The sequence below is a fragment of the Dermacentor silvarum genome, chromosome 7, assembly GCF_013339745.2.
Source record: "Dermacentor silvarum isolate Dsil-2018 chromosome 7, BIME_Dsil_1.4, whole genome shotgun sequence".
NCBI classification, from domain to species: Eukaryota; Metazoa; Arthropoda; class Arachnida; order Ixodida; family Ixodidae; genus Dermacentor; species Dermacentor silvarum.
Window position 1 is genome coordinate 144,266,611 of NC_051160.1, and position 17,776 is coordinate 144,284,386.

At 45.1% G+C, this 17,776-nt stretch overlaps 1 protein-coding gene across 1 annotated transcript; it reads right to left on the reverse strand.

Annotated features, from left to right (window-relative positions):
• Positions 1-810: 810 nt before the first annotated feature.
• LOC119459245 (uncharacterized) lies at positions 811-2,282 on the reverse strand. The gene is made up of 3 exons (XM_037721061.2): positions 2,265-2,282; positions 1,129-1,436; positions 811-1,048 (listed from the first exon to the last, which is right to left on the reverse strand). The coding sequence occupies exons 1-3, from the start codon at positions 2,280-2,282 to the stop codon at positions 811-813; spliced, it is 564 nt and encodes a 187-aa protein (XP_037576989.2).
• Positions 2,283-17,776: the final 15,494 nt, after the last annotated feature.

Consider the following 17,776-nt stretch of genomic DNA (forward strand, 5'->3'; position numbering starts at 1 on the left):
TGGTTTGATGGTTGATAGCTCCTTTCTTGTTTTTTTTTCTTCAGCTCTTCTGCGTCGTGAAATTACAGTCCTTTCATGTTTTCTCCATTCTAGGAAACAAAAAAAAAATGCCGCACGGAGCGAAGTCAGGTGAGTCAGGGAGTCATGTTACTTGAGCTTTTTATTTAGAAGTACTGAAGAGATTGCATAACAGTGTGCAACAGAAAAGGCCTCATTTGTGGAAGTCGGGGAACTGTGTTTTCAACGACGACAATGCACCAGCTCACGCAGCCATCTCAGTGCGGCAATTTTGGCAAAAAATAGCACGACTCCCTCGCTACATGCCGCCTACTCACCTGACCTCGCTCTGTGCGACTGTTTTTTTCCCTCTAATTAAAGAAGAACACGAAAGGACCGCAATTTCACGATGTAGAAGAGATGAACCAAAAAAAATAAAAAAAGGGAGCTGTTAACCATCAAAATAGACAACTTTGAAAAATGTTTCCAAAATGAAATCTCAGATTGGACAAATGTAATAAGTGTAAGCAAAAGTACTTTGAAGGTGGTAAGGTTGTTTTGTGAAAAGTAAATAACTACATAGCTTTTTAAAAACAATCCTGGTTACTTTTGGGTACACCCTCATACAACAGGCTTCGCCTCTCGGCGCAAATGGCGCAGCGGTAGCATCAATGCATTGCACGTTCAAACCACAGCATCTTGCCAAGACACACGCCCCGCAGTGCTGTTGAAGCACTCCAGGTATATATCTCTCACATATCGTACCATGCACGCAAAGTTATGTGCCTTGGTGTGGGCCACCTGCATTGGTGGTTATACAACTAACTGCCGCCACTGGCCACTCTGCCGTTGACCCTGTGGGCTTACAGAGTCGGCATAGCCGGGCCCGCAGTAAAAGTCATCACTCCCTGTGCGGGCATCCATCAAGAAGTTGTCAAGCCCGCACAGTGCCTTCACCGTCTCCTCTGCGTTTTCAGGACATTCTCCCATTGCTCTCTCCAGAATCCTCCAGCGGGTCACCAGAATGCCAAATGCATTCTCGACGCACCTTCTGCGTGATGTAAAAAATGTTTGTGGTAAATCATGAGCTTTCAGTTCTTACAAAGCAGCATAGTAAGCATTTCAACTTGCCTGGCTCTACTGAGGTGGTAGTTGAATATTCTCTTGCGAGCCTCCAATCCTCGCCCAGGGTACGGCCTCATAATAACAGTTCTGAGCTGGAAGGCCTCATCGCCAATAAAAACACAAGGAGCCGGCAGGGCTGTATTCGACAGTGGCAGGTCCCAAGGAAGCTGCAGCTTTCCTTCGTCAAGTAGCCTCCCAAATATAGACTGCTCCAGCACTCCCCCGTCACTCTGTTTGCCATAGGCACCCACGTCCACAACAACAAACTTGTATTTGCTGTCAGCCACAGCAAGAAGGACAATGGAGTAAGTGCCCTGCAGTAAACAAGTAACCACGAGAGTGTACCGGACTACTGTCGTGGAGAGACGTGCGCAAGAATATATTTACGAAGCAAGTAGCAGAATAACACACCAACAAGTGTAGGATCAGCTCATGCACGCCCAGGAACCACCCTCTGTATTGTCATCATCCAAGCACTGAGCTAAGCCTCTGCGTGCCACAAATCTGAGCCGTTGGTTGCTGCAGTGAGGAGCTACAAGTCTCGGGTATTGTGTGCGTGGAATGTGCATAAGGATGTAAAAGCTTCCACGAAGGAAAATTCAGCGGCAAGGTTAGTGGAAGACCATCTCAGAGTTTTGAAAAACCTGAGGCAGGACCAACTAAAGTACTTCTCTGTCAAAGATGACAACCAAGCATATCTATTCGTTTGCTCTCAAATGTAAGTCAGTGTTTAAGACTTCAAGTAAGTGCCTAAGTGGCATTGTTTTTAGCACCAGAAGACTGTTCTTTTCCAGAAATCAGAATTGACCTGGCCTTAGTAGATCTGACAAGTAGAGCAGCAGACATTACTTGTGGTGATCTTGCGAACCACTACTCGCGGCCTTCGGGGAAAGAATGTTTGATTTAACTTTTCTGGCACTTCTTGCCGATTTCTACGTTCACACCTTATCTGACCTTTATTTAAATAATTCCTTACGCACTGCAACCTGGTTCCTTGCCTGTTGTGTTCGCTGTGTTATTATTCAAGGCAGAAGATAAACAGTTGTACATGAGTTCCACGAGTTGTTTTTTTTTCATCACAAACCAACTGGCATAAAGCATTGCTTCAAACTAACTGTTGCATATTGCAAAATTATACACACCTTGTCGTTAAAGCACATGTTTCCAGATTTCCCGGGCACTTGATATGTACAGTCACAATCTTTTTGAGGGTGAACACGGGAACGCTTGGCCTTCTTAGCTCACAGCGCGGTTCAGCGGCGGCAACGAGAAGCATTGCTAATGCGCATTGCTAATTCTCCCGCCGCGCGCATTGCGTCACGCAAGCAAGTGCGCGTCGTTTGCTGCGCGCGTACCGCAATAAGGTAGCCGTACGGTTCGGGATTGGTGACGATGTTGAACTTCTCATTACGCTCCCCACGATGCATCAGTAAACCTGAAAATATATGTACTGTTTTGTGGGCGTTCCCAAGATCATTGTTGATCTGTAGCCAGGTCACTTGTGGGCGTATTTAACAAGCGGATTCCGTCTTTGAGGAGCGTATACATATTCTTGCACATTACTGCATCTGTCAGAGCAGCAACTGAGTTTCAGCATGACCCTCGTTCCCGAAGAAGAGAGGTGGAAGATCGTACAATATTCGCTCAAGGGATATTCACAGCGCTCCATCGGTGCTCTCGTGCACAGGCCGCTAAAGACCGTCAACAGGATTATTCAGGCATTCAGCAAGGAAGGCAGACTGTGATGCCCCACACAGGCGTCGACCAAAAGCAACGACGGAGGATGAAGACGCGCTTATGGTAGCTGCTGTCGTCGAGAACCCGTTTCAGTCCGCGAGGCAAGTGCGGGAGCAGCTCGATGTGCACGCTTCCCTTGCTACGGTCCGGCGACGCCTCCGAAGTGCTGGACTGCGAAATTCTGTTGCAGCACGAAAGCCAGTCGTCACTGCTTCGAACAAGAAGTCACGTGTCCAGTTTGCCGAAGTACACGCCACATGGATGGCAGATGACTGGGGCCGAGTGATCTTCTCGGATGAGTCGACTTTTACAACTCGCCAAGACCAACGGATGCGAGTTTGGCGAACCAGAGGCACACGGTAAGAAACTTTCTTAATGCACGTTTGATTTTGCGAAGGATGGTCAAAAATACGATTTTGATGCAGTTACGAGCCAGCCAATGTGCAGGGAGTCGCCGCGAGTGGCCGAAACTGCGTGAACGTGTGGGGCGCGGTGTCAAGGCATGGACTCGGGCCTCTGCATCGCATAGAAGGTGCCCTTACATCGCAGCGATACTGCACAGAAATTTTGGACAATGTGTTGCTGCCCTACGCCCACAGCGTCTTTCCCGATGCCGACTATGTTTCAACATGACCTGGCGCCGGTTCACACGCCAAAAGTTGTCAAGGAACATATAGAAAATCGCAGAATCAGCATGCTTTCCTGGCCGGCCAAAGGCGCTGACATGAACATCTGCGAAAATATATAGGGGTACATCAAAGGAGCCGTGGTGCGAACACCTGTCCACCCGACGACTGGGAACGAGCTGTGGGCAGCCGTTCGACAAGAATGGGAGGACCTTCGAGCGCATCATGACTTTGTGCCAGCGCTGTACGCGTCACTGCCCACTACCCAGGCAGCACAACAGCACTGGGCCAAGCATGGTCCAATGCTCGCAGAAATTGGTACGAACTTTGGCCCAATCCTGGCATCATGGCAAAGTGCAACCCGATCCAAGGTTCACCCAATGTTCGAGCCAAGATTGGCCTAACAGTTTGCCATTGTAGAATCCAATGTAGTTCGAGCATAGAGCCAGTGTTCAGCCATTTTGTATTTCAAGAATCCAGTGCTCAACCATTCTGTATCCAACGCGTTTCCAGCATATCCAGTGCTCAGCCATTTTCTATCCAACGCGTTTCCAGCATATCCAGTGCTCAGCCATTTTCTATCCAACGCGTTTCCAGCATATCCCAGTGCTCAACCATTCTGTATCCAACGCGTTTCCAGCATATCCAGTGCTCAGCCATTTTCTATCCAACGCTTTTCCAGCATATCCAGTGCTCAGCCATTTTCTATCCAGTGTGTTGCAAGCATAGCCTATACTCAGCCATTTTGTTGCTCGTATGCTGGCTTACTGCCTATAAAATTAGTAGCTAAGAAAACGTGATGTAAAAAAGTGCAGGAAGGAAACACACAAAGCATAAACGGAAATATAATTTATTTTGCCTATTTTAGGCAATGCCTCAATCGATGCATACAGGGGCAGGGGGAGCAAGGGCAGGAGGAGCGGCAGGAGCAGGGGCAGGAGGAGCGGCAGGAGCAGGGGCAGGAGGAGCGGCAGGAGGAGGGGCTGCAGCAGGGGAAGGAGCATGGGCAGCCGGACAGGAGGGGCCAACGGTGGACTGGCCAGGGCCCTGAGGCCAAGGGTGGGGCAGGGAGAGGGCAGCAGTGGGCAGGCAATGATCCTTGCCCCGAAGGGAGGGATCATCGGGCTGCTCTGCTGCTAACGTTTCTGCAAAACGCCTCTTCCTGCCACCACCCCTGTCCACAGACCCTGGCAACCACCTCTTAATGAAGCCCTGAGCTTCTGTCAGGTCATGCCCCCCCCTTTTGCACAGATGACATCTGCACACAAACATACAAAGACCACAATTAGTACATTCAACATGCACGCACAATAGAGCAGGCAAACACATTCAACAAAAGAAAACCTTAACATAGTCTTTACACACAGTTCATCTGACAGAATTTGCAACCGCAGCCAACCATATTGAATCGAGGTTCACAGCATGCTCAGCAACGAAATGCAGAATACGCAAAGTAATGCTGTGGGGAATCAAATACTGCTATCGCCTTCTCCGCCATGAAAATTCTTGATCCATTTACAGGATCTTCATCCCTGTTGCCTTCGTTGACATTCCTGTTTTTCCACCCTAACATAGCGTTAACATCATCAGTGATGATCACACCATGTCTTTACCAACCGAGACATATTCATCAACTATCTCACCCGCTGATGCTAAACGTGTAAGCTGCCTGGTGTGATGCAATTCATCGGCATGCTCGTCAAGCAATTCACCTACACTGCCATTGGCGCTAGTGCAGAGCACACCTTCGCAACGCCTTCAAGGGCAGTGGTGGCCGAGTATGTGGCTTTCATAGTAAAAAATGAAATCAGCCAACAGGGACACCTGAATTTCTTCGTTGTAGAAGTTAACAATTTATATGAAAGACGGATTTTGGCAAGCCATTTCGCTGTAGAGGAGTTCAGCTGTACACACAATACTTGCAAATGCAAAAGGATGACTAAGGAGGCCTTACCTGTGACTATCCGGCATAACTTCAGATTTACGAAAGCTTCTTCCCCTTCCTGCCATGAAGGCTGTAAAGCACTTGGACGGGGTGTGCCATTACAGCCTTCATGGCATTCGATGCCACCTCGCGCAGCGACTTCCCTCCTATTTGCAGGAGGTGCTTGCGCTGCAAAAGACAAAAATGTGGTAATGAGCATGGTACGTGACAACGTTTTCAAGTTGAAAAATCTACCCAATACTACTAGAATATAATTTATTGCCAAGAGAAGTGAATTTTTAGCCAAGTGCAAAGCAAGACTTTTTTTGCTGCAAGAGGTTTGTGACGCAATGCTCTTTCATTGTAAATGTGCTCCACAACACCTGGAACGGTGTTGTGGAAGAAACACAAACACGAAGTGCATCAGATCTTGTCTGTTCTGTGCATTTCATGTTTGTGTTTCGTAACCCTTAGCACTGTAACTGTGTTTCATAGTAACTACCTCTCCAAGCTTTCACCATCATTAAAATTAATGTAAGTGCACCAATTCTACTTGTATGCAAATTGCCAATGCATAATTAAGAGATGTGACATTAGACTGCAGAAAAGTCGGATCTACACACGTGTGGCACAAAACAGCTTAAAGGCATACCGACACGAGATTTTCAGACCTTCACATTTTGTGTTAAAGGGACTGACAACCAGTTTTTAAAGACCTAGTTTTGTGGTAACCAAAAGCTAGCCCTCAGCAGTGTTTACACCTGCAGCTTCGCAAACTGTGAAAGCAGCCCATCATTCTGCTTTTACAGGATGAGGGGAACTGCAGTTATCTGCTCACATTTTGGCCTTTTCAACCACTTTTGAAAATATCAAGTTGGTAAAATAAGTTTGCATTGTCATACAGAACTTCTTACATTTGTACAGCGTTTTTCCCCTAAGTACACGCCTACATCATGGCTGCCTGGCGCCCGTTATCAATTTGTCGATAGACTTACCAAGCCAACTCATCAAAAACAAAGGCTGTGCGCCACTTTCCTGCTCACTACAAATGAAGGCTTATCAGCATATTGTAAGTTAAAAAAATAACAGAAAAATGTGGACTGCATTTCAATAACAATACCATGAACCTCATACACTAATAGAAAGCCACATGATAGGCCTCTTATTCATGGTAAATAAAACTAGATTAAAATGAGGTAAATACAGTATATACAGAAGATCATTGCACCCCTTTTCCTGTACTGTGTCCCACTTGTTTGCACTGCTATTTATCATTCACGATGTATCTACAACTTGTCCAACAAAAAGAATTTACGCACAAGTGCTCTGCATTGTGTCCTTCTACAGAGAGCTGCCAGTTTGCACTTTGTATCAGCAATGGATTTTTATTACCTTAACGACTTACTCTTGCTTCATGAATGTATCTCTACGGAGAGCTGTTGGAAATCGACGATTCAGCAAGTCACTATGCTAGCTCAGTGGCTATGGCGTTGCGGTGCTGAGCTCGAGGTCACAGATTTGATTCTGGCATTCATGGTCACATTTCGATGAGGCCTCATTGCAAGAACACTAGTGTATGCTTAGATTAAGATGCATGTTAAAGAAACTAAGGTCCAGTCGAAATATATCATTAGAACCTATACAGCAGGGAACAAATTATTTCCATGAACTCTTTTGTGTGTGCGATGCAAAGTTCCTTCACATAAAACCCACAGCATGTTTCATGAAACATGCACAGAACTTCCACATGTTACATAGCCTTATAATTAAAAATAAAAGGGCAGTACAAACCAAGGTGGCAGCCACAGCCTCATCCTGCACGGCTGCCTCTGCTGCCTCCAATTCTTCAATATTGTCGGCAGGTAGCCGAGGAAGAACTGGAGGCACCGTCGACAGGGCAGGCTGAGACACTGCCCGGGTCCTGTCGAGAGGCTCAATTTCATCCAGCCTCTCGGACACGACCCGTACCTCATGCCTCAGCTGCTGGAGCTCATGCAAGACGTCCCTGTTCTGCTGCCGCACCTCCAGCTGCACCCGCAGCACCCGCAGCAGCACCGCTGAAACACAAAAATATTTACTTCATAGCAGAAGCGGTACATTTAGGGCACATTTGATTGGTTGTTTCAGAGCACTCTGGTGAATGTAAAATATCAGGATTTGTACAGGTCTCGGTGGCAGAAATTCATAGGTATTCAAATGCTTTCAAGGCCGCGTCAAAGCTTTTTTCAGTGTGCAGAGCAGCATCCCGTGTATCATTTTCCTATTATAACACTTCCAAAACACTTTAAATAGCCTCATTGCACTATAAACACAAAAAGTTATACAGTAAATGCTTGTTAATTCGTACCTCATTTATTCGAACCTTTGGATAATTGAACTGACTGTCACGGTCCGGCCACGCAGTGTAGGCGTCTATGGGTAAACCAACTCAATACTGCGCATGCGCATCAGCTTCTCCATTAATTTGAACTGCGCGCTGCCACGCGGTGATAAAGAAAAAGGAACTCGCCACATATATTAATATGGCGAGAACCTCTATGACCTGCAATAAGTGGTTATTACAATAGTGCTGACCGAGAAAAAAAAATAAAAGAAAGAGAAAGAAAGCGGAAAAAGTGCAGTCCCCTGGAGCGTTTTATCAGTCAAGGAAGTGCAGACATGGCCTTTGCCAACGAGGATAGTGCGCGCTCCCAATCTTGGAGGCCATACAGCGGGCCACTGGAAGCCAAGCCAGCAGTCGTGCGAAATGGATCTGCCTGGGCACTCACCGTGGCTTAAGCTTTTTATACCATTGTTCTTAATGTGGAAAGTTTGCCGGGTCCACACTGATCCGCCATATAAAGCGGATCACAAAATCGATTTTAGATTGTACCCACTCAAGAAATTCCAAATGTTTTCAAGGGTCTTGAAGACATGTTTCAATTTCAAGAAAGTGTGCGAACCCTGATTTGCGTAAATCTGCTTTAAAGATGTCATGAAAATAAGTAGGACTAGTAATGAAATTGCTTAGTTTATACTTTTCATGCTCATAGTAAAGTAGTTGTTTTCCACAATTTATGTGGAAAATAGCCTGACAACAAGTTACATTATCGAAGTGTTTAGAAACAACCAGTTCTATGCGCTTGACCTACATTCAAAAATTCCATTCTTATAAACTGAAGGCTTGAAGGAATAAGATGTAGATGATATATCAAGAAATAGTAAAGCAACAATGCAGCGTACCGAGCCAGCTGATGAATTAAAACACAGGTAAACATACTAGCAAAATGTCTACACAAGACTAAGTGTGCGGCTGAATGCATCATAGGATTCTGTCCGAGCCAAACTGCTGCATGTTTACAAATGTCAGGTTTTCTTCATTTATGCTAAAATTCCTTGCGTGTTGCATATAGTAATGGCAGCTTAAGAGCTCTGAACCACATTTTATCATAGTCAAGAAATGCATTTGAAGTTAAAGTGACTATTTCAGAAATACTTTCCCATAAAAAGTACAATGCATTCAACAGAAGCAGAGTTATTGGCAATCGAAGAGCGCCTTGATCCCGTTCACGAGGCTCCTGGTCCTTCTATGACTTGCACTGTGAAGGCTACGGCAGAGTGGGGCGGGCATACCCACAACGTTCGTCCTATAAAACATCACCGTGGTGGGAAGCTTTAATTTTATTTTGGATGTTCACATAGTCCGACTACTTCCGATTTTGTCACCTACAATGCACCAAGCTCCGAGGCTATTCTCAACTTGTGGTGGAGTTCAGTGGGCCTCTTCGAATACCGCCCACGGCTTCCGGTCTGACTAGCCCCAACAAAAGAGCACGTCACAGTCACGTGACCCAAGCACCGCAACCGGAAGTCTCTCCTGGCTGCCGTCTGCTATTTGCTACTCGTAGACAGCCCCCTACCCAGCGTTTTCATAAGCATGGCCTCAGAAATGGTGCAGTCTCAGAGGCCACGTCGCCAACACAACCATAAAGCTTGCACAGTGGAATCGTAGCCCGAGCGCATAGAACTTTATGTTGCGCTAGCTAGTGAGCCTGAGAAACTTAAGCGGAATTCCCACACAGACATAAGCAATATCGTGATCGTGCCACGTCAGTCTTTATGCAGAAAGCACCCACCGACATCCTCAAAGCTCGCGAGACCATCTGCTAATTAAAGGCCCGACGCGTGTCTAGGAGAGAGCACGTGTACACGTCAAAAATCAAACACTCGAACTTGGTAACAGAAGGGATCAGCATATATGCTAACAGCAATCCCCTAAGCTCCTATTGTATCCCACCCCAGCTACCGGCGTGTAATAGCCACATGCAATACAAGATTCTTCACACGCTAATTTCATTTACCTGAAAAGAAAAATTTACTTGCTTACAGCAATGAGCATGACAGATTTCACGAAACACATTACGAAAAGCAAGCATGTGCGCCTGATTGCTGCGCTTCTTTTAAAAAACACGAAAACTAAAACTACAGCAATTAGACGGCTCGTGAAAAACTTGCATAATGGCACACAAAGCACTGATGTAACAGAAGCAATAACTCAATGCCCAGTAGTTGCTGCCTGGAGCGTGCAAAGTACACAGACGCACACGTCATCTAACACCGCGCGCATCTTTTTTTAAGACATCCGTCGTCTGCTAGCTACTTGCGCTTGCCCGACCAAACATCTGCTGACAGTTCCAACAGTTTGCGGACAGTCCGGAACTTCCGGTCCGTGAAAAAATTTACACGGTTCCGACAACTCTGACTAGTGGGCGGAGCTTCGGAAGCTGTCCGAGCAAAATCGAATGCGGCACAGCAGTCCCAAGCAGTCTGGGACTGCCAGGGACTGATAATCGAAGAGGCCCAGTGTCCCATCCCTTTGCTGTGCTGGTCTGCTAGATGCAACTTTTTCACTTATTTATATGACAATGGTACAATTTCTGACAGTTGAATGAAACGTCGCCTTTATGTTTACTTGTAATGAGCTCCGACCATAATGGTGACACACTTCAAAGGTGTTCAACTTCGAAAGCAGATTATGTGTTCCAGTCGGATATTGGCATTCGGGCAGGCTTGCTACGCACCTGGAGTCACGTTGCCAGGAAACCACTTGGAGCATCTCAGCGAGCTACAATGAGCTCAGCGAGTGGGCTCATCACGACGACTGCGGTACCAATGTTCCATAACAGACACAGCTACACACAAATGTATTCCTTTTGCTACCCTGCACGACAGGGCTGGAGCGCGTGCCTGCGCTCAATTCTGGCCGTGCTAAGTAATCCGGATAGGCTTTGAACTGCAACAACCTGACCAACAGATATACAGTAGAAATCGCTGTTACGTTTTTCACGGGACGTTGCGACGTAACAGCGGGGTTACCAATGCATTGGGTTCTATGGGAGCTGTGCCGGGACCGGCCGAAAACGACCTAACAGCCGGGAAAACGCAGCACCCGGGAACGTAACAGCGGGGTCCTACTGTAGTAGCCACATCCAAATTGCGCATTTATAAGCACTGTCTATAGTTCATTAAGAAGCGAAATCAATCTAGCCATCTAACCAGAAGCGGCCAGGAGTGAGAATGAGCTAGCAAGTGTACAAGTACTTTTGAAAGTAGAGTGTTCACAATTAATCGAAATTAGCAAGACGCGACAGATACATCAATAAGCAGTGTGGCTAGACAATGGTCAACTTCTGCCAGAAGTAATTGAATCAATCAAAATTCAAAGTGAAGATTTTCCTTCACCACACCTTGGGCTTGGTGAAAAACACATTCTGCAGTTAACATATACAGTATAGACCACTTATAACGTAACTGTTTATAGTGCAGGACTGGATATAGTACGGTCTTTTCAGACTCTGTTAATTTTCCCATAGCACTCTATGTATATGCATACCGCTTACAGTGCAGCCGCATGAGACGAAATACCGGTTATAATGCGGCTTCCGCGGAAAGTCTCGCCGACAAGGGCCGCAGCGAGCACGCTTCTCAACAAGAGCGTGATTGCATTGAATAATGCACACGCCAGTCGAGAGCACGCTTCTCAACAAGAAGCGTGCTCTCGACTGGCGTGTGCATTATTCAATGCAATCAAACTCTCGTTAATTCGGACTTATTTGGTCACACATCGGTTAATTCGGACCTATTTGTGTCTTTAAATCCTGTATTCTTGCTTTTACGGCTGCGCATAACACCGTGTTGGCCGTGGGCTTTCGTAACTGCGTAGTCGTCATCGACGATCGTGTCGGTAGCGGCCACGGTTTTCTCCGCAGCGGTAGCGGCGAACAGTAGTTTCGTTTTTACTCGGTGTGCACGTCGGGCGCGTGCCTCGAAAACTGTGTAGTCACCATCGATGATCGCATAGATAGCGAGCGCGGTTTCGACGGCCAGTTGTTGCTGCGACTGGACGACTCGGTGCATGCGTCGGGCGCGTGCCTTCACGCAGCACCACAAAGTCGCCGTTCATAATCGCATTGATAGCGGTCACGGTTTTTTTTCGCAGCGGTTACGGCAAACAGTTGTTTCGATTTGACTCGGTGCAAAGCTGTCGAACTTGAAGAGCACCGGCTACATCGCGATTATGTTTGCGCCAGCTCACTGGCGAAAACGTAATCGCGATGTGCGCGCGATAGTACAAAGCGTGTCTACTACATGCTTGGTCTACATGTTTGCATACGTGCAGGGCTTGAAAATCGTTATTTTGGTTATAGTGTGGTACCGCTTATAGTGCAGATATTCGAGACTCCAGTGGCTTACGTTATAAGCGGTCTACACTGTACTACTGTATCTCAGCCGAATTTTGCACTTGTGAGCAGCACGTGCAGCTTGCAAGTGGAGTGTGGAGTCACTTTTTTCTCAAGCCCTTTTTTCAACAGAGGCCTTCTCCTCAACCCCTTGGGGCTGCTGGCGGCTGCCCCTTGACGTCAGTCGGAACATTCCCAGACAGCGCTGCCATTGGCCGATCCGACATGAATAAAAAAAATGGTGCTTGGTTCAGTGAACTTCCCGGCTGCTACTGTGTATATTTATTGACACAGTTTAAATAACAGGCTGAAATACACGAAAATCTGTACTTCCAGAAGAAGCAGACTATTATCTGCTTAGCTCAGCTGCACCCACATTCGTACAAAGGAAAGTCAAGCCACACTGCTTACGAGTGTCGCAGTCCGATCTCGCTAATTTCAGTCAGTTTTGAACACTAAACTAGCCTCGAAAGACACAGAACTTTTGCCCACACTACATGTACACTACACCGGCCACACCTCACATGAAATGGCAATTCGCATCTAGAGTGGATGCATGCGCTTAGGCTCTGCAAACACTGCTTCCAGCCCCTCCTGGCTAGACACCTTGGCAGACATTGCTTCGTAATGAGGTTTTGATAAAGCTTCAAAATGTAGTTTGGATTTCTGTACTATCACTGCAGGACAGCCAGTCCGCACCATGTAGCATGGCCAGACTAGATAGAGCACACGAGTGCGAGTCTGCAATCCAGTCCTGCTGTGCGCATAGCAAATGAGCTACATTTGCATGTGGCTGTGTCCACTGCCTAGTGTGCAAACTGCTGGAAAACTTTCCCTGCTTGCTAGATGTGGCACCATGCGACTTATTCTGTTCCCGTATGCAAACTGGCGCTTAGGGGTTTCGGGGCTGGGACTACAATTCAAAAGAAAGAACATTGCTGCTTAAGTGCAAGGGTGCTTCCAGCAATAGAAGGAGGTGGAACCAATGTATTGTGTCTAATCGGGAGTACTTTGAAGGAGACCACAATATGTCTGAAAGTTAGCGAAATTATTTCTTTAAAACATATGGCAAGAACTTTTGAGACAGACCTTGTATATCTTTGCGTCATCATTTTTGATTAAGCATTTCAGGATTGGAAAAAATCTGCCAGTAGAAACATTGCACCATATCTGTGCCACTTATGATAGCAATTGAACACGTTCTCTTCATAAACTAAATGATGCCAGAGAGACATTTCAAATAACGTAGCAATTTCAAAGCCTAGAGCTTTTTGTTGCAGAATGATACAGATAACATTTCTGTCATACGTTTAGGTGTCAAGAATGAACTGCAGAATGAAAGCAACCTCGAAGTTACTAGACTTTTATGGGCCATGTAAAAATGTAAACAGACTCACACATCATCTCCTCGGAACTTTCCCTTTGTGGTGTCTCCAAAGGGGATGTGCCGGTGGCGCTTTCCCCTGCTGGTGCCCTTGCAGGGCATGGTGAAGCTAGGGTAGAGTAGCAGCAATCCACAATTAGTGCCAGGATAACAGAGCAACAAACCCCCATTTCTCATCCACCATTATATAAACAAGACCCCAGCCAAAGATTGGTTGCAAGAAACCATACAGACACATTTCCTCCATTTCTATAGCACTTAAATTTTGTACAATTACAGACATTATGCGTAGTTTTGGCATAATGTAATAGTAGTGCAGTGGCCCTTGCAACTTTAGCCTAATAAATGAAGCATGCAACCAGTTTGAAATATACCATAGAAGTGCAATTCCCCACACAATGACCATGCATAATACACGCTGCAATAGAAGTGCTATTTCCCTCCTTAAAAGTTTTGTATAAACATCACGTGGCCGAGTGCAGATAGGAAACACGATGCACAGATAGCAAATGGGGCTATACAGTGGTGTCCCAGTGCAGTTCTTGAAAACTCGATAAATAAGTTCAAATTTTCCACTAAATGGAACATTGAGAACACTAACTACTCTAGAAATGGCATTACACCCAATATGGTGAGATATTAAAGGAAAGTTACATGAGAACTTTCAAGTTCTGTACAGTGATGGAGACCAGGGGAGTTATAAAAACAGGGGACTCAAGTTAGGGTAGTCTATCACCTTAATGTACAATAGAACCCAAAAGGCGTACAAAGGAGTTGGTTTTTGGGGATGCTCCTTCTAAAACACACTATTAAATTCACTTTCCTAACTTGCCTGTGTCTAAGGATCACAGCTCAGCATACGATGGGCCACTTTTCAGATAATAGAAACTTTTTAAAATATCCCTAAACTTCTTGCGAACATTTCAAACTTGAACTTGCCTTCCTGGAAGAGTTCTAAGTCATTCGAAAGCACATAGCCTCTTTGATAATTACTTTTAAAGGGGCCCTGGAGACACCCTTTTCCAAGATTTGAGAAACACATTCTGCTGTTGAGTGCCAGCGTTTTTTCCAAGGAATACAATTTTTTAAATGTTGAAAACGCCTCATAGCGAAGGCTTCGGAGCATAATATTACTTTCCTTAATACCCCCTCAACTCATTTGTTCTCTTAAGCCGGAACAGTGCCAGTGGCCAATGAGAGGCCTATCACACCTCACCTTTATTTTTTCGAACAAACTTATGGTAACTTTTCAAGATGGGTATCAGACAGAACTTTCAAGAATGATAACCGAGTGGCAATGCTTTGGCAATTACCCACTTGCTAATTCTCTATAATAAATCTGACAGGGTAGAACACAAGTAATTTGTTAAAAGAACTGACCACATATGCCTACTGGAAGCTAGCCAGCATTTAAAAAAAATGAGGAGCAGCCCCTCTAGAAAGCCATCTTTACAAACTGCTTGTTAGCTGTTTCCGCTACATGTAGAATGTGTTCGCTTGCCAAGATCAAAGGGTGGTTCAGTGCTGCTTTAATGCATAAATAGCAAGAGGTCTCGGTTTATTTTCAGTGCCATCTCCTTTAGAATCATTCTCTGATAGGCCACAACAAATGCTGACTTGTGCATATTGGTCAGTACAGCAACGCATTGACAAGCTTCCAGCCACATGCAAAATAAAATTTGCTACTACAGCCTACTCCCTAAGTTGACTCCGCATATTCGATTCCATTCAAAGGTTCCTGCTGAAGCCTATAGATTCTATGGGACCAACTTTGTTATACCAATCCTAAAATGAATTCAAAACTTGGCTGGTCATTGCACACTTGTTTGGCCCTATGTGACCACATCAGTTCGAGAACCCTAATAAAAAGACCAGAGCTGTCAGTTAAACACACTTGCATGGTGTATTATGGAAAGCTTACGGGTTGCAGGTAGCTCCAGTCGGGTGATAGCAGCACGCCCTCTTCACCATGGCCAGCTTCAATGCCTAAATAGAACATTTATGCGTGTACATTTATTTTGAGCCCTATATACTAAATCACACAATTCAGAAATTTCAAGCAAAGGTATAGTCATGAATGAAAAAAGTGGGCTTGTTTATGTAGCATGGAGATAAAAAAAAGAGAGAGAGAAAGATGCAGCTTCTTTAAAAAAGTTCGGCAGTAAAGAAAGAACACTTTGGTCTAAATACTCAACTATACACCACATTTTTGGGGGACAGATAGAGAGCTATGCAGGAGGCAAGCACATGTCAACACAAGTTTATATTAATCTGGAAGTGCTGTGCAGTATCCTGGTAACCTTTGGTGCATGCACTTCGACTTGCACTTGCTCCAAGTTCGCCTTCCCCTTTCACATAAGCACAAGTATAAAAAAAAAACAATAAACACAAGCAATTACCCGACAGCTCCGTGAGTGTCAACAGCAGAATGGCATTCCGCCTTCTTCGCCCTCTTCTGCGCCTTTTCATAAGTGCCTTTGAACAAAGTAATATTAAAAACAGATTATAATAGACACTAGGACGACAAGCAACCTGTTAAGCTGTGCAGGCTACATTCTGCAACAGACAAATGTAATGAAGATATTTGTGACTGCTGTGAATGCCCACAGCAAACTGCACAGACATTGTGAACAAGTTGGCACAGCTTTGATGACGTCAAACTATCAGTGGTACAAGTTAACATAACTCAGGAACTGTAGAATGGCACTAAAGATTTAGTTTGTCATTGTTACAAGCCCCTTTCAATGCAAAAATGCAGATTGCATTTGGTATAACTTGGGATGGCAACATTCAAACTGACCAAAAGGTGCAAGCCTCTTGGTGCACAGTTTTTAAAGTTAGATGTTAGAGTTAGAACTATGCAAACTTCTAAGGTAGTTTTACACCTGCAAGATAGCGGCCATAAAATGACAAGAGTGCTGTTAATATTCAAGCCATTGCTAATTTTACAGATGCAGGCATTGCAAGCTAGGTGGGGGAAATTGAGCATAATAATAAACAGAGAAGGCTTGATTACTTTTCTGCATGTGCAACAATGGTACTTGTCAACAATAATTGCAACATTTTTAAGTTATACAGAGTGTATCGTGCACAAAAAATTTGCCTTCCCTTATGGGGATGTGACCTGCTGTAACAACAGCGCTAGCATAAACTTGTGTTGCTGCCAGCAGGCAGCGACACAAGTTTATGCTAGCGCTGTTGTTGCAGCAGGTCACATCCCCACAAGTAAAGGCAAATTTTCTTTTTTTCTTAAGAACCAGGCAGTTAACTGTGTTAAGTGTCATACTCAACGAAGGCGACCCCAAAATGTGATAGTTCTGCAAAATTTGACCAAGAACAGTGCAGTGATGAGTGCAAAATCTTTTTTCGAACAGGCATAGCGAAATATTCAGGACCCTGTATGAAGAGACATGTTCCCATGTTGTGTTATTAGAAGGTAAACAGGCATTGTGCTAGTCAATCTGCACACACACACAAATGTACACTTAGTAATGTTTAATTTCAATATGTCAACAATTTAGAAGTGTGTCTGCTATTACATGATTTCAGTCTAGAGTACAGTCGCATATGTCCAAAGATAAAAAGTATGATACCAAAAAATACTAAAACAAGCAAAAAAGCACAGTATGTTAACAATGTAGTCACTTACTGCATCTCGCCAGGACTACCGCTGGGTACGTCCCCCAGTTTTCACTTGGGGGACGTTGTTTCTGTACCCAGGATTTAACTTCTGACCCCCTCGTATGCAGGGGCCAGAAACAATAACGGTCGTCCTCGGACATCCAAGAGGATGGCACCACAGCAATGGTGTCGTCCTCCATTGGAATTTTACGACCCTGTATGGCTTCGGCATCCTGCATAAATAAAGCAGCTGAGGAGGTTGCCAAAAGGTTGCACCGACTTCATTTACTCATCATGCACCGTTTAGTCAAAATCCAGGATGAGAATGCTGCTGCAAAGCAGACAGGCTAACACTTTCCAGCAAAACTTCAATGTTCTAAGATAATGAGAAGGGGAACCAAAGGGCCCACTTCTTTGTTACAACCATACAAAGCCAACAGACAATAAAGCATAAAAAAGGAAGAAAAGAGTGAAAGCTTAGAGAAAATTGTCTCTTTAAATTTCATTTTACAAATAATATGGAAAAGGGAAATGAATGTGGACAAGAAAACAATTTGCCCTGTTGGAAACTAACCCAACACCTGCCATATACGCTGCTCCAACAATGTGCTGTGGCGCTTATCCTCCCATCCGCTTATTTTGG

Bases quoted from the DNA above. Each gene is read 5' to 3' on its own strand.
- LOC119459245 (XM_037721061.2), bottom strand. The intron at 1,049-1,128 runs GCAAGTTGAAAT...TACATCACGCAG, and splicing joins TACCACCTCAGTAGAGCCAG to AAGGTGCGTCGAGAATGCAT.